Here is a 25916-nt window from a genome sequence, read left to right as displayed (position 1 = left end):
TCTTTCCCGAATACTAGGTCATTTTTGAATATAATCACGACAAAATAGTTTGTATGATTTTATGAATGATGTTCTTTGCAAATGACGATTTTTCCACAGGATAAATTATTTTCAATTACGAAAAAATTCATGAATCTTCCGAAGAGATTGGTGAAATACTCACAACCAATGACAAATTTTGTTTGAAATTCGAAGTATAATTATTGTAAGAATGAGTAATTCGAAGTAATCAGGAAGGATTGGAAAATCAATGCAGGGTGTTTCCTAACTACGGTGCGAAACTGCACAGGCTGATTCGCTAGGTTATTTTAAGAAAAAAAGTTTCCATGAACATATGTCCGGAGTTGCTTCGTTTCTGAGATACAGGGCACAGGGCGTCGAAGTTTTAAAAATGATTTTTAAAATATCATAAATATCCTTACACCGATTTGGTTGAAATGCTACTACAGTTATTTGCCTGAACAAGATTGAAATTATCAGGTCCAGTGGCGTCTTAGTGGGTACCACAGATAACGATATTGAGAAAAAAAAACGACATTGACTTTTTTGTAGTTTTAAATTTTTTAGATTGAGCAACTAAAAATACAACTTTTTCGTCGCTTGAGTTTTATTCGAGAAAAAAATCATTTCTAAAATCTATCCATGGACAAAAATAAATAGAATCAAGAAATAAATAATGAACAATTTCGACCTTGAAGTAAATGAGCAAAATGTTCACCTCCTGATATAATACACGACTGCAATCGATTTGTTATTGATTTTCTGACACGTTCAAAAATACCTGGAGTATTCCTTATGATATTGCAATTGTCAATTATTCGATTCTAGTACAGGAGTTTTATAAACAAGAGCCTTCAGATGGCCCCATGAATAGAAATTTATAGGATACATATCAGGACAGTGAGCTGATTTTTAGGTCCTGCATGTCCAATTCAGCGATTAGGGTAGGTGATATCCGGATGATGACGAGCAAGAATATTAAATAAGCTAGAGCCCCGTCGTGCATTAACCACATGTTGCCTCATGCGAGTACCGGAACTACTTCTGACAAAATGGGTAAATGATCTCGCAAAAATCCGTGTAGGACTCACCTGTTAATCTTGTTGGCAGAAAAATGGGCCAATTATGCAGTCACTAATCACCACAAATCGTTGATTTTTTCAAATCATGGATTACTGATAAAAAAACATGAGGTTGAAGAACAAAGAGAGATACACAAAACAATTGACAATGTCAGTTTTCATGTAATTCAGTTCGAAAAGGTGTGTTTGTTTGTAGATGATAAACCATGGAACAAAAGAGAACTATTTTGGTGCAAGTGTGATCAGAGACATCTGCTGTTCTGTAATTAACTCGATAAGAAAACCCAAAAATCAAATATGTTATAATTAACATCCTCATTGGTCTTGAGAAAAAAAACAAGTGAAGAGGTGTTGTTGAATGAAAGTAAAACCCTGCCTTAGGGAGGTGGGAATTTTTTGTTGAAAGAGAAAAATGTTTGAAATTTATGAAATTATACATTGATGAAAAACCAGAATTATTGTTGGTTGGGAGTTTATGTAGTTTTTTTGTCAATGTCTAATAAAAAGGCATATATTTCACTGAGGTGAACAATGTCTGATCTTTTATTGAGGCAATTATTGGATTGTAATATAAATGACATTTCCAAAAACAATCTTTCAGATGTATTTCTTTCAGTTGATGAAATTTTTGTTGAATTATAGTCCATTTTATGACCTTTGGAAACATGATTACTGAGAGCACATCTCTCAGGATGTAATATACTATCACTTTTATGTGAGTTAATTCTGTCTTTGATCCTACCCGGATCGTCTACTACTTAAGAAGATCTTATTTAGCACGTCAACTATTGACGTTCAAATTAACAATAACAACCAGTTGGACATAAATTCTTTAGAGTTTGACAATGTCGCAATTGGGACTGATCCACCTCCAGTTCCTATACTTTTCTCTTCTTTATCATACATAAGTGATATGACACCCAAGTTATGCAGAATCTTCGAAGATTCAAATGTAAAAATAGCTTTCAGAACCATATTCACCATCAATAAATTATTCTCTAAACTTAAAGATAAAACTTCAATTAACTTCCAATCTCAATTAATCTATTCTATTCCATGCTTAAATTGTTGTAGGGAATTTATTGGTCAAACGTCAAGATTACTCAAAGACAGAATTAGCTCACATAAAAGTGATAGTAGATTACATCCTGAGAGATGTGCTTTCAGTAATCATGTGTCCAAAGAAGGTCATGAAATGGACTATTATTCAACAAAAATTTCATCAACTGAAAGAAGTAAATCTAAAAGATTGTTTTTGGAAATGTCATTTATTTTACAATCTAATAATTGCCTCAATGAAAGATCAAACATTGATCACCTTAGTGAAATCTATGCTTTTTATTAGACATTGACGAAAATCTACATGAACTCCAAACCATCAATAATTCTGGTTTTTCATTAATGTATAATTTCATAAATTTCAAACATTTTCTCTTGCAACAAAAATTCCAACCTCCCTAAGGCAGGGTTTTACTTTCATTCAACAACACCTCTTCACTTTGTGTTTTTTCCTCAAGACTAATGAGGATGTTGTTCAATTAATTAACATATTTGATTTTTGGGTTTTTCTTATTGAGTTAATTACAGAACAGCAGATGTCTCTGATCACACTCGCACCAAAATAGTTCTCTTTTGTTCCATGGTTTATCATCTACAAACAAACACACCTTTTCGAACTGAATTACATGACAACTGACATTGTCAATTGTTTTGTGTATCTCTCTTTGTTCTTCAACCTCATGGCTTTTATCAGTAATCCATAATTTTGAAAAAATTAACGATTTTTAGAAAATTTAAATGTAATATTCTCCTTTGTATCCTGTGAGGAGTCAACCTCTTTTAATTAGTTACTTGTTCATTTCAATTGTTTAAATATAACATTCTTTTCGACACGGCCAACCTCACTAAAAGTAAGTTGTGACCTTTCATATTAATACATCGGTCCGATTGGAAAATCAGTTTTAATTATGTAATTTGATGAGAGAATGAAGTTTGGGTAGTTGTGGATTCATGACAAATACCCTGCGTTTGCCGAATTCACTAATCACTTGACTTGAGAGTTTCTTTGACTTTTCTCTGGTAAAAGGTTACTGGTTCATTCCCCAGAATATACCCCCTTACTGATAGACCTTTGTCTACGCTTGTGAAAACTATATCATTAATTTTTGGTTGCACTGATTTTGCAATTTTCGTTTCTTTATTGAACTGCATTCCATGAACGGGTTCATACTTGAATATATTTGCGGCAATATGTTTATACGAATTGGAAGTATCTCGCAGAGTCTGTTTCAATACTTAAAACTGATATACCAACTGAAATAATGTTGGCTTAGTATTACGATTGAAGCCTTATTCCAAAAGTCTAGTTTCATCAGTATCGTGGGGATTTACAAAACTAGAATCGTTTTCCAAACTTCAGCCTTGTTTCCGTTATTGAAAGATGTGAAATTTTTTGCAGTTCAAGCATTTTCTTTCGCGTCAAGAAATTTTTATGGATGATAATATGGACTTTTTCATGGTTTCCTGTAACCAAAATTTGGAATTCTATGTAATGAAGTCTAAAAAGCAATTCAGTATGCATTACACAGTCAATATATTCCTATAACAATATTGGTGTATCTTCTCTACCTCCATCCATTTCACTATTCCATAGTTGAATGCTTCTTGGGCTGCTCTGCTTTTGTTGTAAATGGGATGGATTCTTATAATTTTATCGGTTTTAAAATAGACTTTGACTTTTCTCGTAATGACTTTTATTAATAATTTTTAACAACTGAACTCTACTTTATACAATAGTTACCAAAAACATAAAACAAAATTATTCCTATAGGGAGATAAATATTAACATCGATATATTATAATAAACAATTCCAACATTCTCCCCCCATTTTGCAATCTAATTGCAAAATCATTCCAACCCAAAACGCTTCGGTATCTTCACTCTTCTTCCAGATCTTGTTATTACTTGTGATGAAGCCGTCGCATCTTGGTGTCTTCTTCGCATCTATTTTCTCCTCTTCATCTTCTCCTTGCTGTGTTACCTTTCCATTGTATATGCTATTGTTTTCTACGTTTCGATTTTCTGGTATCTCGTTAGTATCCCCTTCTCTAGTCTCCTTTAATTGGTTCGCCGTGTCTGCCTCAATTTCTAATGGAACAATCGCTGAAGAGGACGAATTAATTAATTCCCCTCGTTCTGTTTATACACAACCCTTTTACCCCTTCTATTCCTCTCTTCCTGGAAACAGTTGTAAAATTTTCCCCAATGGCCAGTTTACTCGTTTTTTGTTGTCACTTCAATGAGTACAATATCTCCAATTTTGAGTGAAGTTACCCTTTTTTGACCAGTATGGACTAATTCTGCCAGATATTCCTTCCTAAATCGACTACGAAGGCCCTCTCGAAGTTTTTGCAGATACTTGTACCTTTTCAGTAGATGACCTCTATCAACCATATCCAACTCTGGAGTATCGGTGCTTGAGTTTGAACTGATAAACATCAAAGGCGTTAATGGAATCAGATCATCTTCGCTACTTGAGATATATGTGAGAGGTCGAGCATTAATATTTGCTTCACAGTCACACAAAACAGTCATGAGTTCTTCGTAATTTAACGATGATTTTCCCAAATTACGACGCAATAGTTCCTTTATAATTCTGACTATTCGCTCCCACCATCCTCCCCACCAAGGAGCAGTTGGAGCATTGAAAATCCATTTAATTTTTCTAGTTGTCGAATATTCTTCAATCTCTTTCCACGAAATTTTCTGCAGCAAATTCCAAGTACCTACAAAATTCCCACCGTTATCCGAATAGATTACAGAAATATTTCCTCTTCTTGCCACGAATCGTCTGAGTGCCATCAAGAAATCCTCAGTAGACAGGGATCGCACTAATTCAAAATGTACTGCCCTGTATACCGCACACGTGAAGATAACAATCCAAGATTTCTCGCCTCCTTTAAGAAAAAGCGGTCCTGCCAAATCCACACCAGTTACTTGGAATGGTGAAGACTGTTTGATTCTATTCAAAGGTAACGGTGCATACGGTGTATCTGCGGGGTTTTTCTTATGTTTCATACAAATCAAACATTTTGCCACAACATCCTTGACAAACTTCCTTCCTTTCAGTATCCAAAATTTTTCTCTCAATAATCCTAGAAGAGTTTGGACTCCTATATGACAATGTATTCGATGTTGTTGTCTAATCATTCTTTCTACAAGTTCGTGTTTGTATGGCAATATAATAGGATATTTGAAATCAAATGAATCATCACTTAGGATTAATTTAGTTTTTACCCTCAACAGACCATCTTCTGAACGAAACAAATTGATATTTTGAAGAACGTCCATATTTTCAGAAAAACTTTCATTCTGTATTGCTCTGAATAAACAAATTTCAGCATGTTCAATTTCATCGAAAGTTAATGGACCTGATTTTCTATGATTCTCTTTATTCGCATTATAACAAAATCTGAATAGCCAAGCAATCATCCTAGTAATTTTCGTGAACACAGAAAAATATTTGAATATTTGTGTAAACCACTGGTTTTGATTACTGACACAAGAAGTTACAGTCTTTTTTCTTTCTTTATCAACTTCATCATTCGTACAGTAAATCTCTACGTTTGGCCAGTGTTTTGGATCATTCTTCAACCACTCTGGTCCCTTCCACCATTGTTTCTCAACCAAAGTCTTACTCGAGCAACCTCTTGAAGCAACGTCTGCCGGATTTAAGTGACCAGGTACATGTCGCCAATCATTAACATTGCTCACTGAAGTTATTTCTTTCACTCTGTTACCTACGAAAGTATTCCAGTGACCTTGTGTTTTAATCCATGTGAGAGCAACCATCGAATCACTCCAGAAGTACGTTTTCAGAACACTCAGTTCATTCACACTTTTTACAGTTTTCCAAAGTCTGACCCCTATAACAATGGCTAACAATTCCAACCTAGGTAGGGTTATATTTTAGGAGCTATTCTTGATTTGGCCTCAACAAGTTCAACAAACACTCTTCCTTCCACTACATTTCTTAGAAATACGCAGCAAGCATAAGCAGATTTACTAGCATCCGAAAACACATGAATCGTTGCATGGTTATAATCAACTCTTTGGCCACTACTGAGTGATCTTGGAATTTTACACAGACTGAGAAAATGTATTTGTTTCAACCACATATCGAACGGTTTTACAATATCACTTGGCAAAACTTCATCCCAAGCAACTTTTAGATTCCAAATTTCTTTCAATAATAATTTTTGGAATAAGTGTTACTGGGCATGTAAAACCTATCGGATCAAATACTCTATGTGCTGCTGATAGTATTCCTCTTTTCGTTCTTGGAGTGTTTTCTAATTGAATGAGTGCGTTTACATCACACGAGAGTTCATCATTATGAAAATTCCAAATCAATCCCAAAACATATATATTTTCATTTTCATTTTGAGCTACTTCATCTTTCATGCCTGAATTGGAATTGGAAGTCCAATCTCTAAGATTGAAGCCTCCCAAAGACATTAATTGTTTGGATTCAATAATAAATTTATTCATATCTTTCTCAGAATCAAAACTAGATAAACAGTTATCTACATAAAACGATTTCTTCAACAAATAAGCTGTGTCTTGGAATTCTGGAGGTGATCTAGATAAATGGTAGTTTATAGTTGCAGCTAAAAGGAATGGACTACATTTCAAACCAAAAACTACTCGACGATGCCTAAAAAATTTTATTTTTTCATATGAATCATCTTGCCACCATAGAAATCTTAGAAAATCCCGATCCTTTTCAGTAACACTGATCTGTAAAAATGCTTTCTCAATGTCAGCTGTTACTCCTATCTTTCCTAATCTAAATTTAACTAAAAGTGATGGGATTAAATCAATCATATTTGGACCTTTTTCTAGACACCCATTCAAAGATACACCTCTCTTATCAGTTGCCGAAGCATCAAAAACCGGCCTCACCTTTGTGTTATACTGACTTCTTTAATGACAGCGTGATGTGGTAAATAGTGTACTTTTTTGTCCTCAGCTTGTTTTGCTTCCTCAATAATTGCCAGTGTTTCCCAGTCATGAAGAATTTTTTCATATTCTTGTAATTTACCTGTATTTCTTAACTTTTTTGTAGTAGACATCAATCGAGAATTGGCCATTTCATCATTTCTCATTATTTCTGGATGACCTTCAATCCAAGGTAGATGAACTTCATATCTGTTCTCCTTCCAAGTTATCGTTTGATTAAACTTCTTTAAAACTTCTTCTTCATGTTCATCTTTGGTTTTGATATGTGCAACATCTTTTATTCCTATCACATCCAAATTCCATAGATCTGCAATGGAAAACTCAGTAAAACCGGCAAATATAGTAGAATATGTCGAACATTCACTTACTCTCTGACCCATTATTGTCCAACCTAAATAAGTTTCGAGAGCAACGTAGCCATTCATCAAATTTTCGATTTTTCCTGTCAAAAGCTTACCAAAAACATCGGCTCCTAATAATAATTGTATTTCATTTGAAACATCAAAGTTTCTAGTATCACTCAAAATTATATTTCTTTGTTTCAAATAGTCTATAACGGATAAATCAATCAAACGAGGTAAGTTGTTACATATTTTCACTTGTTCCACCACATTCACTTCTGTTTCAAACGTATTATTTGGATTTTGAATAATAATATTATACACATCATGTATTTTTGGTTCTGACTGAAACCCACCAAAAACACCTTGTACAATATTTTCCTGACGAACACTATCCAATCGTAATTCAGCTGCACATTGTCGTGAAATATATGATCTTTGCGATCCTGAATCAAGTAACGTTCTAATCAATTTCTGTTTGTCATTATTGACAATTTTGACAACAACCGTTTGCAATAGAGTTTCGTTCGAAAAATTGTTAGTTAAAGTATTTTCAACCTTATTGTTTGGATTTTTATCATCTTGATCAGTGATACCTTTCTTCACATGCAAATTAGGACATAAAATGGGGTAATGTTTCTTTGAACATATCAAACACCTAATTACAGCTCGACAATTCTTACTAATGTGATTCAATTTTAAACAAGAAAAACATCCACGTTTTTTCATTATTCTAGATTTTCTTTCATCAATTGAAAGACTTTGAGCTTTCAAACAATCCTTACTTGCATGTGAATTCAAATCGCAGAATAAACAATTATTTTGCTTATCTTTTAAATAATCTTTGGGATTAGCTGTGTACAAAGCAGCTGCTGTATATAATTCGGGCTCACCTTGTTTTGGAAAATATTTATTCTTACTGTCATGATATTTGTTGTGCTCGTGTCCTTTTCCAAATCCTTTTTGTGCCAAATGTATTCGTTCTTCTGACTCAACCTCCATTTTCAAAAAACCTAATAACATATTCAAATAATTAGTACCTTTGGAAGTGTCATTATCATTCTTCTCATTTCGTTGATTGAAATTACGATGTCTTTCCCAAGTTCTTAAAACTTCTGCAGGCAAAGCCGATTCTACAAGAGGGAAAAGCATAGCCGCATATTTTTCGCTAGTAACTCCTAGGGATTCCAAAGCTCTTAACTGGGTTTCAAGTTTATCATACAGATTGGAAAGAGACATACCTGTTTTAGCTTTTGAAGATTGTTGCAGTACAAGTTGTAATAGTTCCCTTACGTAAACTTCGATTAGGAATTCGTCCCTGGCAAAACGAGTCTTCAACTGGTCAATGGCTTTAATGTAATTGGGCCCAGACGGGGGGTAACTTTCTACTAAATCTCGAGCAACTGAACCACTTTCCGTCGCTTGTAAAAGATACTGAAACTTGTCTTCATTATCTATTTCTGGGTCGTTGTGAATCTTCTTGAATTGTCCCCAGAACCCAATCCAGTTCTTCACGTTCCCATCGAATTTCTTCAGTTCTATTCTTGGTAAATGAAATTTTCTCTCTGAATTTTCTCCGTTATAGAGAAATTGGCACAGCTCAAATTATCTTCTTGGGTCTTCGTAATCTCGTTCAATCGGAATTCGCATTTGGATTTATATTTTATCAGTTCGTCTCTGTAATATTCTACCTCGTCGTACTCCTCTTCTAATTCAATATCATCGACGGCTTCTAATGACAATTTTTCTTTAACTCCTTCATCTGCCTCGAATAATCTGCTACTCTTATCCTCCAATTGTCTCAGTAGAAACAGTAAATCATCTTTGGTCGAATCTCTCAGCTTCAAAGCTCCATCAAGCGCTTCAACAGATTTTTTGAAAAGTCTCCTCAACTGCTGCCTATTTTTCTTCAAACTATCCATCTTTTATGTCCTGTCACGGTCGCCAAATGTTGTAAATGGGATGGATTCTTATAATTTTATCGGTTTTAAAATAGACTTTGACTTTTCTCGTAATGACTTTTATTAATAATTTTTAACAACTGAACTCTACTTTATACAATAGTTACCAAAAACATAAAACAAAATTATTCCTATAGGGAGATAAAATATTAACATCGATATATTATAATAAACAATTCCAACAGCTTTGATTATTATTCCTTAGCAAGGTAAATCTGGGGTGTACTTCGTTTTCTATTCACTCATTCCAATGATGAGGCCTAACGTGAGTCGAGACAGCGCCGTCTGGTGTTGCATCACAGTAATATAGTTGCAGTGAAAGACAGACGAAGAATCTCGTCGGTGCTCGATGTCGATTATTAGCTTTGCAATTGACCGCCTTGGGGAGCCTCATTTATTTTTCACCTCGTTATTAACTCCTTCTCCTGATGTATATGCTAAAATGCAAATTTGTGATACCTAGTCGCAATTTATTACAGAGACAGATTATTATTGCAAACACTTGTTATGTTTCTTCATTCCATCTCCTAAGACCTAAACTATTTATCACATACATTGTCACATTATTTTTTTTCATCGAATTTTCATTGGGTGAAAATTTTGATGGATAATTTTATGCAAGTGTAAAATGGGAAAACTTTTCAGTTCATCCCGATAGGTTAGTGCGTATATTTAAAGTATTTTTTAAAAAACGTGGTCTATTTTGTCAAAGGAGTCAAAGGAGTTTGACATCTGTCGAAGAAGTTGAGAAATAAAAATAATCAGCAAAGGAAGAACTGCGTATAGACTTATATTTTGTCACAGATTTTGGCCTCCGAAACGTTAAGATAAGTTTTGTATGATATCTTAGTTCTTTTTTTGATAAGCAAAACATCGAATACGACAAGTTACTGATGAATAAAACATGTTTCTTTCTGAAGAATACTTTGAATTTACGCAGTAATTTATCGGGAAAAACTGAAAGTCTTCCCATTCTGCACTTGTATATAGATGTCAGATCATATTACCAAATATTATGAGATTTCGTAAATGGTCTTCAATTTAAATTGTTAGTTTTGAACTGTGATTTGAGTAATATGATGATTTTACATTCCTCATTATTGATGATGTTTTCCACCTTATAGTCTTTTCACTTTTTATCGAGAATTTAAAAATTTCAATGTCTTTCACTAATAATTTTTCTGTTTTTGAATTATTTGGCATCACTTTATAATTGTTATCCTGGTTAGTGTTATTATTTTTCATAAAGTAACGGGGCAGTACATTCATTGTTTTTGAATTGTTTGCGTTTCTTGAAATTGCAGCACTTGGATAAGACACTATTCCGTGAAACAATGACTCATGAACCATTTCATGGTGTACACATTTTGACCCAGTTAGATTGCACTCTTCGGAGACAGAAACGTTTTATGCATAAACAACACATTTTCTTGAATTCTTCCGCCTATCTATCAGCCACACCTTAGTACTTATTGTATCGTAATAGGTTGAGTGTACAATTTTTATGCAATACAACTAACTCACTTCAACAACGACTATAAGGTTCACTACTTGACATTTGGCTTGATTTTGTAAAAGTTCACCGATAGTTATAATAATTGAGAAATTTAGGTGCTATTGTTATTCACATTCTTTCAATCCTTCGAAAGAAAGCCTTAGGGTAATTGTTCATTCGCATGATATTTCTGATCATGACAATGACTGTTTCTGTTCGAATAAGTAGTCATTATATTCATGACACTTCTATTTGTATCTCAGGGATTGATAAGTTTTTTGTCTGTTGGATAATTTAAATAAAAAAAAAAAATGTAGGAAGGGTTACTTGGAATATTTTGAAAAACATTTCAGTATTTAATGAAAACAAAATTTCACATGTCATTGCAATTGATAAAGCGGAAATATGTCGGATATACGTATACAATACATGAGAAAACAATAATGAGCAGCCAGAGATCAGTATTAAACGAATAAGGAATTTCATTCTGGGACCAGGATGACTAGACCAGAGAGGATGACTAGACTGTGAGAAATGTCGACTTTGCATAAAATGACATAATATTAGAGTTAACGTTACGTTACGTTCGTTCTTCTGATGAGGAATATGGGTATTTTGGGGAAAATGTCAAATTTAGTCAGCGGAAGTCTACACACAGATGTAATACCTAACAATGTCAGTATTTTAAAACATAGAATCATTTGCATGAAGAACATCACCACAAATTTCACCGGCGACGTTCGAAAAAAATTATCGCTTTAAGAAAAAAAAACAAAAAAAAACGATTTCAGTCATGAAGGAGATAACAGTTAAAAATTTATCGGCTAACTAGCGAGAAGGAGAAAATGTTTATGTAAGAACACTTGTGGGTCATATATTATTATTTCAAATGCGGGACCGCTGGACGGAAATCTTGGATAAGATAAACAGCCTAGGTCATAAAGACTTGTAGATTGGCGACAGTAATCTAAACAAAAGGCTTTCGGAGTTTTGCTGAGTGAACAATTTCGTGGGAAGTCGGAATTCCGAGACTTGAAACCGAGCTTAGCGTCCATTAAAAAAAAAAGGCGGGGTTATGGGTTAATTAATCATGATCTTGACTAATTGAAGTTGACCCCGAGAGAAAGAGAGCCTCCCGGAATTGGTCGAGGGAGGTGATGAAGATTTTGGAACAGGGAAATGGATGTTGAAAAAGTGGCCGGCGAGAGGCAGTGGGAAAAGAAAAGATGTGGACGGAGGTCTTTAAGCGTAGGGGAGCGAGTTGAAAGATTTTGAAAAAAAAAATCGCGACGCGCGCCTATCGAGGGGATAGAGCGGAAACAACGCGCGATCGAGCGTCTTATTTGAGCGATAATAAGTAATGTTTTAAAGATTGGAGAAATAGCGCGATTTATATGGGTTTATTAGGGAAATAAAGAAGTGTTAATTTGAGCGTATGAGCGTATATCTGGCGGATTTATAGTGAAATTTCCGAATAATAATTTTGTCTACCGTGGCCGGTAAAGCGAGTGAATTCTCTCCGTGAAGTGAGGTTTTTCCACGACATTGAATAACGGATTACTACGTCCACTCGAGATCGAAACCTTTGGATTAACCGAGGAAAAATTTGAAAAATAGTCGTTGGTGAGATTTATGTACTTGTCTGAATAACATTTGTATGAATTTTGGGAAGGAGTTAGCCAAAAAGTAGTATACAGAGTGGCGCAAATGTTTTTCGTGTGTTTTGATTATTTCAAAGTTTCAAGCCAGTATTAAAATATCATAGGCTGGTCGAGCTGAGTATTACAATCACTCTCCGTATACGATAGCATAGTCGGCGAAGGCACGCAAAAATAGATGTTGACGATTTAGGAAGAAAAAACTAGTAGTACCTTCAGTACACTGTTTAGTTTTTTTTAATTGTTTAGTGTCTTACATACCAGAAATTTAGTTTCTTTTCCTTCGTTTTGTTTATCATCCACCGATTTTTATTATTACCTATTTTGTTGTTTTGTTGTTCCTCACTTTTTTAATTTTTTTATTATTCAATATAATATTTTATTTACAAAGTCGAGTTTTCTTTCAAAACTCCAACTTCGTAACCTCCTAGAAAAGAAAAAAAAGCTGCGAACTCTCAAAATTCTAAGATAAACCTACTTAAGGTCTTTTCTTCGTGCAAAAGGCCGAATTCATGTTTTCTTTCGGATATAGCCTACTAATCCAAAAATTTGATGTGAAGTTAGTACTTCACACAGAACACTCAAGTTTGCCTTTGTTCTAAACTAGCTGAAACAGCGGCGAAACAAATATCTGATCTGACTCATATCATCCACAGTATATACAATAGGAGTTGTCAAACCAAAAGCTTCCATTTGGAGGGAAGGAAAATATATTCTCTGTGATCTGTTGTGCAGAATGAAGCTTTCTGTGCACTACTTTCAAAAAATATAACGCAAATATTTCACAAAGCAAACTACAATGTATTATGACTTTATTTCTCACAAAGACTGTAGCAATGTATTCAAACACAAAAATTTTTCGTTGTGGGCACTAACATATTAGTAAAATTTAGTCATAGTGATCCGCTGAGGACGCCAAACGCGCATCGAGAGACCGTAATTTTTGTTCTGGTGTTGGGAAAGTGTTTTCAATAGAAGATATGAACAGATGCTGAGAGACAGGGCGTTTTCAAAAACAGGTCTAAAAAGAGAAAAATCTAAAACCTGCCCTAGCTCATCCAAACTATTATTTTTTCGATTTTGAAATTTGGCTTTTTGCTTCCACTTGGGGAGACAACTCACAAATAAAAAATCATTAAAATGCAATAGAGTCATGAAAATGTGCTACTTTCCTTAAAAAATAGATTCATTAATAACATGACTGGCACATGTATTGTATTTTGAGAGGTTATTTTGAATTCATTTAAAATCTTCTGCTCACTGGTACACAACAGTGTATCAGTGTTGTCAATTATCATTCTATAAAGAAGCACTGAACTTTCTAGAATTACAAAAATTATTTTACCAATAAAACTTAGCTACTCGTTTTAATTACTACCAAAATAAAATAATTGGAAGCGTTAATAATACGAGTAATTGAAAGTTCCAAATAAATAAATATCTAGAAGTAATTATAAGTTAACCTCAGGAGAACTACTTATATCAAGGGAAATGTTCGGAAATCCACTCGAAATAAATGATGGTCAACACTTTCCGAAAATGGTTGAAATCGTGTATCTCTCAGATAATGAAACTTTGAAGGAATTAGTAGGTATTTATGATGAATTTCACGTTACATGAGACTTTTTGTAGAAGATTCCAAATTCTAATTGAAGTTGAGCAATGAGGTTTATGTATTTCTTCAACTTAACGTAACTATTTCAACCTAACATTGAAACTTTTCCACATTAAGTGACCTGTCTTGATAAGAACACTAGAAAATAGTTAATTTTTTATTTCAAAATCACCGCATCAACCGCTAGGGGTTATTAGCGGAGGGACAATTAGATATAATCATATTTCATCCGAAATCTGTTCTGTTTCTGTTCTGTTTAAAATCTGTTTTTCCGTTAGATAGATTTCAAAGAAGTTATTGAAGAGTTCAAGTTCACAACTTCTAATGCATAACTGAGGTCATTGGGAAGTTTATCCCCTTGTTTTTCATATTCAAAACGGAGCACTCCACGATTATGTGCTTCACACTGTTGATCACACAACATACTTCACATTTCGCAGCAAATTATTTTCTCTTAAGTTGTTGGTGGTGTGTCCGATTCTAAGACGAGTGAGAATAACTCTTTCTTTTAGATCGATTGGTAGTTCTAGGAGTGCATTTTGGGATTTACAGTTCGTTGGTCCTCAGATACTCCCCCAGAAGGTGGAAGCATGCGATCGTCGTCATTCTCCCGAAATGGGGTCAGAACCCACTGTTCTCACAGAACTATCACCCGATCAGTCTGCTTTCATCGGCGGCTAAGCTGGCTGAAAGAGTCGTTCTGCAAAGGCTCAACGAAGAAGTTGAGGACCGAAATGTTCTGCCTAACGAACAATTCGGATTCAGGAGGGATCACCCCATCAAACTACAGGCTCTGAGACTGGTCGAAAACACCATTCAAGAACTGAACCACAATCTCAAAGTTCACATCGTTCTGTTAAACATCTCGAAGGTCTTCGACCGTATATAGCACGAAGGCCTTCTGCATAAGCTAGTTGCGTTCGACCTGTCTCGTGGCCTGATCCGGTGGATTTGGTCTTTTCTGAAAGACAGAACATTTCAGGTAAGAGTGGAGCGCTCTCTGTCTGATAACAGAGAGATCCTCGCTGGAATAACACAAGGAGCTGTGCTCTCTCACTCTAGACCAGCGACCTCCCGAAGTCCGAGCGTATGAAGGTGTCTCTCTACGCCTATGATTCGGCTCTCCTCTCATCTTCCATGGGTCGGGAGCCCGGAATCGTCTACATGCAACGCGCATTGGACGACCTCGAGCGCTAGTACCTCGAGTGGAAGATCCAAGTGAACCCAGAAAAGACTCAGGCGATAACCATGGAAAGAACGATATCTTCTTCGGCTAGGAAAGTGAGGGTCTCTGGAAGGGAGATCAACAGGCAAGGGAGGGTAAAGTACCTCGGTCTTCTAATAGACCGTAGGCTCACCTGGAACCCGCACATTGTATCCGTTAAAACAAAGATCGAGGGTCGGATAGCTATTCTGTACACTGCAAACAAGTTGATAAAGAATATTGTGAATGCTCCATGGTTCGTTCGGAACGAAGCCATCCGCAGAGATTTGCAGCTGCCTTCCATTCAGCAGTCCATTCAGTCGAGGAATCGGCGAGTTCTTGATTGCGCAGAAACTCACGATAATCCGTTAGTTAGGGAAGCTACAGATTATGCTGCAGACGACCCTTCCCGATATAGAAGGCCCCGACACTCCGTGAAGGGCGGCACTGATGTCTGAGGACATTTATGTCGCCATCTCATCATTAGATATGGATATGACCCATTTGTCCCTCTGACAAAAGACAGTTGAAAGGGTAAGGGAGCCAGGCTCCAACCTGACCGAAACCAAGATAGTTGTTGACTGATGTTGGGATTTATCCCTCGTAATTTATTTGTTTCTATGGTCGTCCATCCTTCTAAGTAGAAAGTAGCAATATGACAAAATTCATTATTATTACGTAGGGTGATATGTGTTTTCCACTAGTGTTTGAGAATTGTGCTACTTTCTTTCTCCATATATAGATCGTGTACACTCATTATTTGGATATGGAAAAGATCCATTTCGGATGCCACCTCATTTCATAATAGTGGTCGTCATATATTTGAAATCAAAATATTTCTTTCATTGCAATACCGCTTTAGAGAAGGCAACCACATCTGACTATAGGCATATTGCTGCCACTTACATAACAATGTTGGGAAATTTGAAAATATATAGATATAAATATAAGGATATATTTTTCCACCAGTCAATATGTTATGAGAGAAGTATTCCATTGTTTGATAATGAAAAATGTGATATCCTGGAGTGAAGTGTCGGAAAACAAACAAATAAAAATAAACCACTAGAGGCGACTTTTTTAAATACTTGTTCAGAAATATTTAATCGTATGTTTACTCGCTAGAAACCATTCCGATCGTTTACGGTGATTTGTTGTAATGAATGGGTTTGAGTTCCGTACATTACACAATAAAATATATTGCTCACCATTGAGATATGTAGAAATTATACTGGCAGAACCTACATGGGGTCAAGTATGGCGCCTGGTATCATTGTTTTATGTAGGTGAACATTTTAATCCCATAAATTCTTGAATATTTCCTCGGATGAAGACTTTCACTGTCACTGAGCAATTCCGTGGCCTTCGAGCGTTTAGCGGCGGTGTTATAAAGTCATTATCGATTTGATTTGACTTCAGTATATACAGTGCTTTCTAAATGTAATTCAGTGAAATACTCAGACTCAATTTTCATTTTGAATTAGCCAGTTGGTTGAGGAATTTTCAATAATTCAAATAGCAAACTGATGACAGATTTTTCACACAGTTGACAAATAACGGATATATTTGCCAAAAAAAATGTGTGAAATTTTAACACAATAGAAAATCATCAAATTGAACTTCGAATCACTATCCAATAAATTTATAAGAAATATGTTGAAAATCATCTACTACCATGGTTGTGATTGACTGGATTTCCTGACAAAGCCTTTCCTTCAACTCTTCGATATTTCATAATCATTTTTTTCCTTCAATTGTATTGACAAAAATTATTTATGAAATGAATACTGATTTGTATCTGATGAGAAAAAGATTGTCTCCTTCCTTCGGAAGGAGAGAAGCAATTAGGTTCAAAATGAACGCAATGTGTGTAAATAATGAATAGAAATTTCTTTCAGATACAAACTAGAAGAAAAGCCCTCACCAAACAACTACTTTCACATGTATAATGTGAAAGTAATTGTTCCCACACACCGTATTCCATATGAACATAACATTATATGAAAATCCCTTTTTCCTATTCAGCTTTTACTCCAAACACTTGTCATGGAATTGAATCAGATATAATTCATAGGAATGATATACATTAAAATATACGAAAAAACATCTATCCTGAAAAATATATATATTTGTTGTTATTGTTACATAATTAGTAATGAAAAATTGTAAAAATAATAATTTCCAGCTTGCCCTGTTCATTTGTTTGGGTCAAATTTAGTAATTAAAGTTTGACCTCCTTCGTGATGACAGATTGATCTGAAATTTGATTCACACATTTTGTTTTGATGACAATACAATGAAATATATTATGTATCATTGTAAATCCAAGATGGCCGCAGTTACAAATTGGCGGATTGAATATTATTTTACAACTACCTCACTATGTGTATCAAATGACAGGGATTGACTGGTAGAATAGTAGTACACTTTGTAAAAAATGCAAATTCAAGATGGCCGCAACTACAAAATGGCGGATTACATATTTCCTCACAGCTACATCAATCTGGGTATCAATCACAACTACCTCAATATGGGTATCAAATGACAGGGCTTGACTAAAAGAAAAGTAGTAGGTAAACTTTGAGAAAGATGCAAATTCAAAATGGCCGCAGCTACAAAATGGCGGATTACATATTACCTTGTGATACCGATTCTTGAAAGAATGAGAAGAATTGTGAAACAAAATTATAAACTGAAAACTTCAAAATGAAATCTGCTTAAAATCTTAAAATCTGCTTTTCCGTTAACCAGCTGTCGCACCCCTACGAACGACACAAGTCGAAACTTGTGCGAGCTAAGGATTAACGAGGTCTTACCTTTTAACGTGTGATTCCTAACACGGGTTGGACGATAGCAAGTGAAGATCGATCGTTCAGACTAGGGCTTGAACCACCGACCAACACGGCAGTCAATTCGAGTGAGTGAACAAAGCACCCATGCCGAACCGCTTGGCTATCGTAAAAGTAAAAAAAATGTTCATGATGAACGGTTTTTATTGAAAAAAAGATAATAATGATATAGATAATTTGATGAACACTAAGAAATAATACGGAAGATCCTAGGTAGCAGTCATCAAACAACTCTCCTCAGCAATCAACCGTATTGATCAGATGAAAAAAATAATAAAATCGTTGGGCGTAGCGTTACCTTAGTAAATATGTCAATACTACGCCCAACGAATTCATTACTTTTTATCTGATCAATACTATAAATTGCTGAGGAGAGTGGTGTGATGGCTGTTACCTTTCGCATTAATTTTTAGTGTTTAGCACATTACCTACATCATTATCATCTTTTTTTTTTACAAAACCGTTCAGCATGAAAATTTTTTAACGTTTGTTTGAAGATAATTGACAATTTTTCGTGATGGATTTCATTAGTTCGAACTTCCATTGTCTGATATTATATAAAATGATTTGAAATCCTTGAAGGAACTAATCAACGAATTACATCAAAAATGATCTTCAACGGAATGGCTACTCTCAAGCGATGGTGGAACAGACTTTGGCTAAAAGACAGCAGGAGCCTCGCAAAGAAGAGAATTCGTCACAACCAGTGCTTGCACTTCCCTACATCAGAGGAGTATCGGAAAGGATAAGAAGAATTGGACACAAGTAAAACATCAGAACCTACTTCAGACCCGGAAACACTATCCGTAGTGGCCTCATGAAAACCAGGCCACCAAACGCGGACTGCGATTCCAAGAATTTCATTTTCCAGATACCCTGTGGGTACGGAAAATCCTATATCGGTGAAAGTAAGAGGCCATTGAATGTTCGCATTGTCAAGCATAAGAAACATACACAGCGAAGAGAAACCAGCAAATCAGGAATAGCAGAGCATGTTTGGACCCATCAAAATAACATCGAGTAGCCCCAAGCTGAGATCATACACAGGGAGAAACATTGGTTCAGGAGGAAATTCGAAGAAGCCGCATTCATGTTGTCCAAAAATGTATTCAGCCAAGCTAGCGTAAAGATACGCAACATATGGAAACCCATAATCAAGCGAAAAATTGCCAACTCCACGCCAAACGGTCATCTCCCACTAAACCGGTGAAGCGGAAAAAGGAAAGCGGAGATTAGTGAAAGTACTCGAATGACCCATAAACAGTCATCACTTGGTGAAATTAGTCCAGTCATCACCCGAAGACGATTTTGGATAGGTACTTACAGTCGAAACGTCGTGAAGTAACTTGGCTTGGAATCTCTTAACTTTTATTTTTTATTTTGTTCAATTGTTCTATTTTTACTTGTATTTTATTTCACCATCATTTCATTTCAGGTTTTTTTTTTGCCTCATATATAATTGTTATTTTCAGCTATTCATTTTTAATGCTTCTTTTTTATTAGTTCCTTCAGGGATTTCTGATCATTTTATATAATATCAGACAATGGAAGTCCGAACTAATGAAATTCATGAAAAAAATCAATTAATTTTATTCATGATCAGGAAATCACTCTGAATACAACGATACAATTTGTTAGTGTGATACTTTCTAGTCCCAAGATAATCGTTATTCGACGGGTTAATTCTGATTGTTCTCTTCGCTTTATTGATTATTTTACTGAAAATATCTCTCTATTCTGGAAAAAACTCATTTTATTTCAGTTTCAATACATCAGCTTAGTATGATTCAATAAAAGCTTGCTTTGGAAAGTAATTTTTGCTCCTATCTTTCAAAGTACGTAATATTACATTTTCATATACAAGTGAAAATTCATATTCGAAGTGAAAATGGTAGAATAATTTACGGAACACGTAAATAATTATATATTTTGAGTTCTTTCACTGTTGGGGTAGTCATTGTTCACAGTGGTAACTCTTTATGTTAGTATCTGTTTGACTTTCGAGTAGCTAATCAGTTTTTCCTTCAACAGTTCGCTGTTTCCTCCCTAATTATTTTTTCCTTCACTGTTACTCATAATTAGACTACAGATAAATATTCCAAATTACAACACCGTGCACGTAGTGCTTGAATTCATCAAAATTCATGGATTCGAAATAATAATTAACTGAATATGATATTTTTGATGGGAATTTCAATAACCTAGGTACTTTTTCTGTATTCAGTACATTCGGCCTTTCTGTCTCTGATTGATGTCATCGTTAAAAAACTTACAGTTACGAAGCAAGCACTTACATTTATGCACGTAATCACCTTGATATTGAAAGTTATTAATTGATGGTAATCATCCAATTTATTCCGGAGTGTATTTATTATGACAGGTATAATAAAATATAACAGATTCTAAAGGTCACCAAATATATTACCGTTAAAGAATTACTTATATAATTATCCCAGATCAAACAAGATGATGCTAATAAATCTATTGAATAATTTCATCACTTATTTCGCCGTTCTCATATGAAGATAATCTCAGTTTCCAAGTCTCCGGAAAACATGCAGCGTCATGGACTCATTGCATTCTCCCCATTTAATGACTATCATTCCTTGAAGGCTGTTATTCATATTCTTCTGGTTTATCCATGAATTGTTGGCCTCCTATGATCCAGGGCACCATATTCTCAAAAAACATGATAGGTTGTCTTTATCCTTTTTTGCATCGCCTGCAGCTAAGATCTCTATTATTCAGGTGTTTTCTCAGTCTTCAGTGCCCTATGAATAGCGTTGTGATTGTTTTGAGACGATCCTTGCTTCGTTGAAGTAGCTCTTCAGTTTTCTCTTTTTGGATGCATCCTTCGTGAACACCGTTTGTGTTTCCGAGTATTTTACTATTTCCTATCATTTTCCCAGTATCTTCTGGTTATAATTCTGATAGACTTCCTGATACCATACAAGAGATTTAACAAACCACACAACATTTTTCAGGTACTACATTAAAAGCTGAGGATCCGTGTCTGGCACACTCATCAGCTCTTTCGTCGTATCCGGCAGTTGTCTCAGCCTTCAATTACATTCTCAGACCAGCTTGTCTGTCTGTAAAAATACTGTTATGCTCATTTCGCTGAAGCTTCAAATTGAAGTTCCTTTAGCTTTGCATGATTGCATACACATTCGCACTCATCATTAAAGGCAGTAGTTGAAAATACCCACTTGTTTCAGTTGGCATAATTTGTTTTTTCAATGACCAGGCATGGAGAAGTTTTTGTCGTAAAACCAAACTCGATTCGAAGACAAGACCGATCCTAGCAAGTGTATATTAGGCCGTTAATAGTTCTATCAATAAAGTATTTTTAAATTTATCGAAATAAAACTCATAGTAGAATAGAATAGAATAGAATAGAATAGAATAGAATAGAATAGAACTTTATTTAACCACATTACACTTTACATGTTTGTAGCAAGTCATGACAAATTTGTTACATATGCTTACGCACAGCAAAAGTAATTTCAGATCGGATGAGTATAAAATATAATTTAAGATAAAAAGTAGAGCAACATAAAGATTAACATTAAAATCATGAAAGAACAACATGATATAGCATATTTACGGTAGTCAGATGAGTATGTTGCTTGTATGTTGAGACTTAGGAGCGATTTTTAAAATACTCCAGGTAATCAGAGACAGAGTAAAAGCAGCCCTCCAATAGTAGTTGTTTAATGGATTGTTTGAATTTATTCATACTAAGATCTTTCAGCTTGACTGGTTAACAGTTATATAAGTTGTCATCCAAAGAATTTTTTTGTGATTTAGCTAGGCGATATCGATTTGTACAGATTTTTTCAGCGTTTCTCGTACGGTACTGATGAATATTAGAACGTTTAGGTAAGGTACTCGCAATTCTGTGGATTTCTAGCAAAACATGAAAAATGAATAACGTTGGTACAGGCATGATACCTAGTTTTTTTAAAAATTGGCTGACACGGTTCCCGAAAACCTACATCTGCCAATATTCGAATGGCTCGCTTTTGTAACCTAAAGATATTGAGAGAACCAGGTGAGTTTCCCCAAAGACACCGAATAATTATGCTGAATTTTCAATAGTTATTGGAAAATTACATTTTTAGTAATGGTTTTCTCTCATACACGAATGTCGGTTTATAACATCAATGTTGAGTTTGTTTGAAGGTGATTGAAATTCATTAATGTTAAGTATGAGTCGATAGGTACTCTAGGAGAATTACACATAATTTTTGAGTCAATATTTCAATTCTTTGTAGCATTACTATATAAGTGGTCTCGATTATTTATATATATTTTTTTCAAGGACAAAACACAAGCACTATAGGAAAATCTTGAACTCCAACCTATTTTGGATGTTCCAGAATATCAAGGTTGCAAGTGATGTTCGCGTCTCCAATCAGGTGGATGGATCTTTTCTAGATGGAATCCAGCAGCTTCGGGGCTAAGCTCCATACATGAGAACAATACTCCAAAGAAGGTCTGATCTGAGCTTTATAAAGCATCAAAAGTTGCTGAGTTGTGTAGTTTGGTAGTTCGGAACAGTGTTTCAAGCTTTTGAGAAGCAGCCTTTGCAATTCCAGCGACATGATTGTGCCAAGACATATTGGTGTCCATTTCAACCCCCAACATACGTATCGAAGTAGAAGGTGGAATTGTCTGACCTGACGTTATTATATCCGGTTCGGAAACATTTATCTTTTTGGAGAAAATCTGGGAGAATGCCTGGGTTTTTGTTGCATTGAATTGAACCTGATTATTTTTCCTCCAATTCTAAAGTACTTCTAGATCCTCATTGAGATATGCAATCTCCTGCTGCCGGTGAAGATGTGCATCCGTCGCCGATGTTGTGGAATCCAAATGAAGTGACTAAACAAGTGTGCTGTCGTCAGCAAAGCAATATATTGGATTCTTGGTTTTTTCCAATAAGTCGTTGGGGAACACCAGCGTTGATGGTAAAAGTATTCGTTCAAGTTTTCGGTTTTACATTTGTGATTTCTAATTCGAGGAAGTGCAATCTGAGATGCTCTAGTATAGCCTATCCGTTAGATACTATTTATTGAGACCTGAGGTCTTATCGAGTGTATCTTATTTTCTGGCGCACACTTTAGTCTGTTCGTCCTTATCGTATTGCCTTCTTCACGAGATTTCATCACGGTCTTGTTTTCAGTTGGTGACCTTTTGCATTGATTTCACATACTCGATTTCCTTACACTCTGGAAGGATTTTCTTGCACTCTGAAACGCTTTTCTAGTTTGGTGTCTCATCTTCATCACCAGATTTTTACTCCACCAGGCAACATTCCTTTCTCCCCTCTGATTGACTAAGATAATGTTTGTTATATGTAATGTTTTATATCATAACATATCTGTTCTAAGAAAGTTTCTAGGTCTGTCTAACACAGTTTGTTTAACGAGGGTTTTGATGAGATATAATCTGAGACCCTACGATTCCAAAATAATATGTCGATGATCCACAAAAAAATTCTTCTTCAGACATATATTTCTCGAATCTAAAGAAATTAACTTTAAACGTTTCAGCCAGTCTCGATCTTCAATTTTGGAACGGGCACACTTGCAGACCGGTTTCGGCCCGAAACCGGTCGACTCTTTCAGTTGTATTGCCAATTGCATATGCAGGAAATTTTCTGTGAAGATTATTGCACAGACGCCTGTCGGATATAATCCAACGTCCTTCGTGGTATCAGCCAGGGGTGTAGTGGTTTTCTGATAGGCGTCAGTCCATTTAACCTACTGTGTAGATATATTAGAGACTGGCTTGAACGTTTAAAGTTCATTTCTTTAGATTTGTTTAGTGCCAGTCTTCAAGCATAGCCCACCGACTAATAAGAAAAATTATATTTCTTGAATTAATTAGTCATAAATGTAGTACCCAATGCAAAGATTATTACTTCCGAATGTCTCGTGTTTCTACTACGATAGTTGCTGCGAATAATGAAAAACTATTTTGAAATTATTCAAATGTTTTTTTTTGCATGTTTGAGGAAACTTCCACATTGAAAAGATTCATGATATGAACGAGAATATTCACTTAAAAAAAATTATTTGAATATTTTTTTCACGAACTCGATTTGATAATTCATATGAATGGAAAGGGGACTTTTTAGGAGATATAAGTTTCAGGAAAAAAGATGAAAAAGAATTCGTAATTTCGAATTATTTTTTCTGACTCCATCAACTTCAAAGATATGTTGTAGGTTTTATGATTTTGTTCTATGACATTAAGAACAATATTTTGGTTATAATTCAGTTTTCGGGATTTATTTGGCTATATGGCTTCAGAAAAAGACCTTTGAATATTTTAAAAGTGACCAATAACGAATATTTTGTAACTACTGCTGTTTTTCTTCGACAATTCTTGCATACTATCGAAATTATTGATATTCTGTGAGAAGCCGTTCTATCAACAATACTTGCTTATTCATCAAACAGATTAGAATGTTGAAATCTGATTTTTGTTTTCACTGATTTTTTATTCCATCTAATTTTACTATTGCGTGCAGATTCATGTGAAAGTTCCTTTGAGAATTGAGATGAAACTTCTCGACAAAGATTTCGATAGTTATTATGTAATTAATCCGTATGTAATGCGTTATTCAAGTAATAAGAGATTGCTCACATGATCTATAACTGATGATTCATTTCAGTGCAGTATTGAATTGAAAAAATGCAAGTCAAGAAAAAATTGTGTTACCTATTATTGTCACTGAACATAAGTAATACTCTGATTTATTTCATGTGAAAGTACTTGAAAAGTTATTTACATTCATTATTCATACCGTTTGGACTTCTTTATTCTTTACACTCGCTTTCAGAAATTATGTTGATTCCGTGAGAAGCTATGCAATAAGGTTTCTGGAGTGTTGTGATGTAACGATATATTGACTGACAACTGGGAGACAATAAGAACAGTCCACGCAGAATCATGCGTGAATTCAAGGCCTTTATAATTTTGTTTCCGAAAAGAAACAGATCTAAAACTACATTTGAATAGGTTTGAAAAAACGATTTTTGCCTGTGGAGTTAATTGAAGTGGTTTGAATATTCCAGAGAGTTTAAATAATTTGGTGATCATCATATAATCATAATAATAATAATAATATTTATTTGCCAAAAACGACTACAGTAACCAATGTCAATATTACAAATAAATAAAGAGTTAGCCACATGAAGCATCGCTTTGTATAGTGGTTTAGAGAAAAGTGGGGAAAAGATTAGATAATAAAAGAATGAAATGAAGAAAAGAGATTTGAAACTCACTATGTTTTTTACCACTCCTTATAGGACGAAACTGCAGTAACGTTACTTCCAAATAAAAGTGGTAAAAACATAGAAAGTTTAAATTCTCTTTTTCTTCATTATGATTTCTTGCAACGTAGTAACGGCTACATCCATCAATTTATTAAAAGAATGAAAGTTATCACTTTATATATATATATAATATATATATATATATATCAATGATATACAGGGTGTAACTGAATAAGTGTAAAACATTTAAGATAGACTGTTATCAATACATATCAGTCGTTTACTCATGTGATCATAACTAACAATGTTTATGTACCGACAATTATAGAACGGACTTGAAAAAATCTCAGATTTGAACTTAAACCGGCTTCTATCATTCAGCAGTACTCCACAATTGTGA

The 25916-nt window shown here is 34.8% G+C and overlaps 2 protein-coding genes across 2 annotated transcripts; both read right to left on the bottom strand.

Moving 5' to 3' along the window:
- Window positions 1-4356: 4356 nt before the first annotated feature.
- On the bottom strand, window positions 4357-5934 carry LOC141481114 (uncharacterized). Its single transcript, XM_074172229.1, has one exon. The coding sequence runs from the start codon at window positions 5932-5934 to the stop codon at window positions 4357-4359; it is 1578 nt and encodes a 525-aa protein (XP_074028330.1).
- Window positions 5935-7043: 1109 nt separating this feature from the next.
- On the bottom strand, window positions 7044-8684 carry LOC141481113 (uncharacterized). Its single transcript, XM_074172228.1, has one exon. The coding sequence runs from the start codon at window positions 8682-8684 to the stop codon at window positions 7044-7046; it is 1641 nt and encodes a 546-aa protein (XP_074028329.1).
- Window positions 8685-25916: the final 17232 nt, after the last annotated feature.

Source organism: Leptinotarsa decemlineata, unplaced genomic scaffold (assembly GCF_025532065.1).
Source record: "Leptinotarsa decemlineata unplaced genomic scaffold, Ldec_3_MD MMD2_tig00000035_RagTag_RagTag, whole genome shotgun sequence".
NCBI lineage: Eukaryota > Metazoa > Arthropoda > Insecta > Coleoptera > Chrysomelidae > Leptinotarsa > Leptinotarsa decemlineata.
Note: the sequence above shows the minus strand (reverse complement) of the source record. Positions and strands in the feature narration are given on the sequence as shown.

Coding starts and splice junctions, on each gene's coding strand:
- LOC141481114 (XM_074172229.1), bottom strand. CDS start 5,934: ATGGTTGCTCTCACATGGATTAAAACACAAGGTCACTGGAATACTTTC.
- LOC141481113 (XM_074172228.1), bottom strand. CDS start 8,684: ATGTCTCTTTCCAATCTGTATGATAAACTTGAAACCCAGTTAAGAGCT.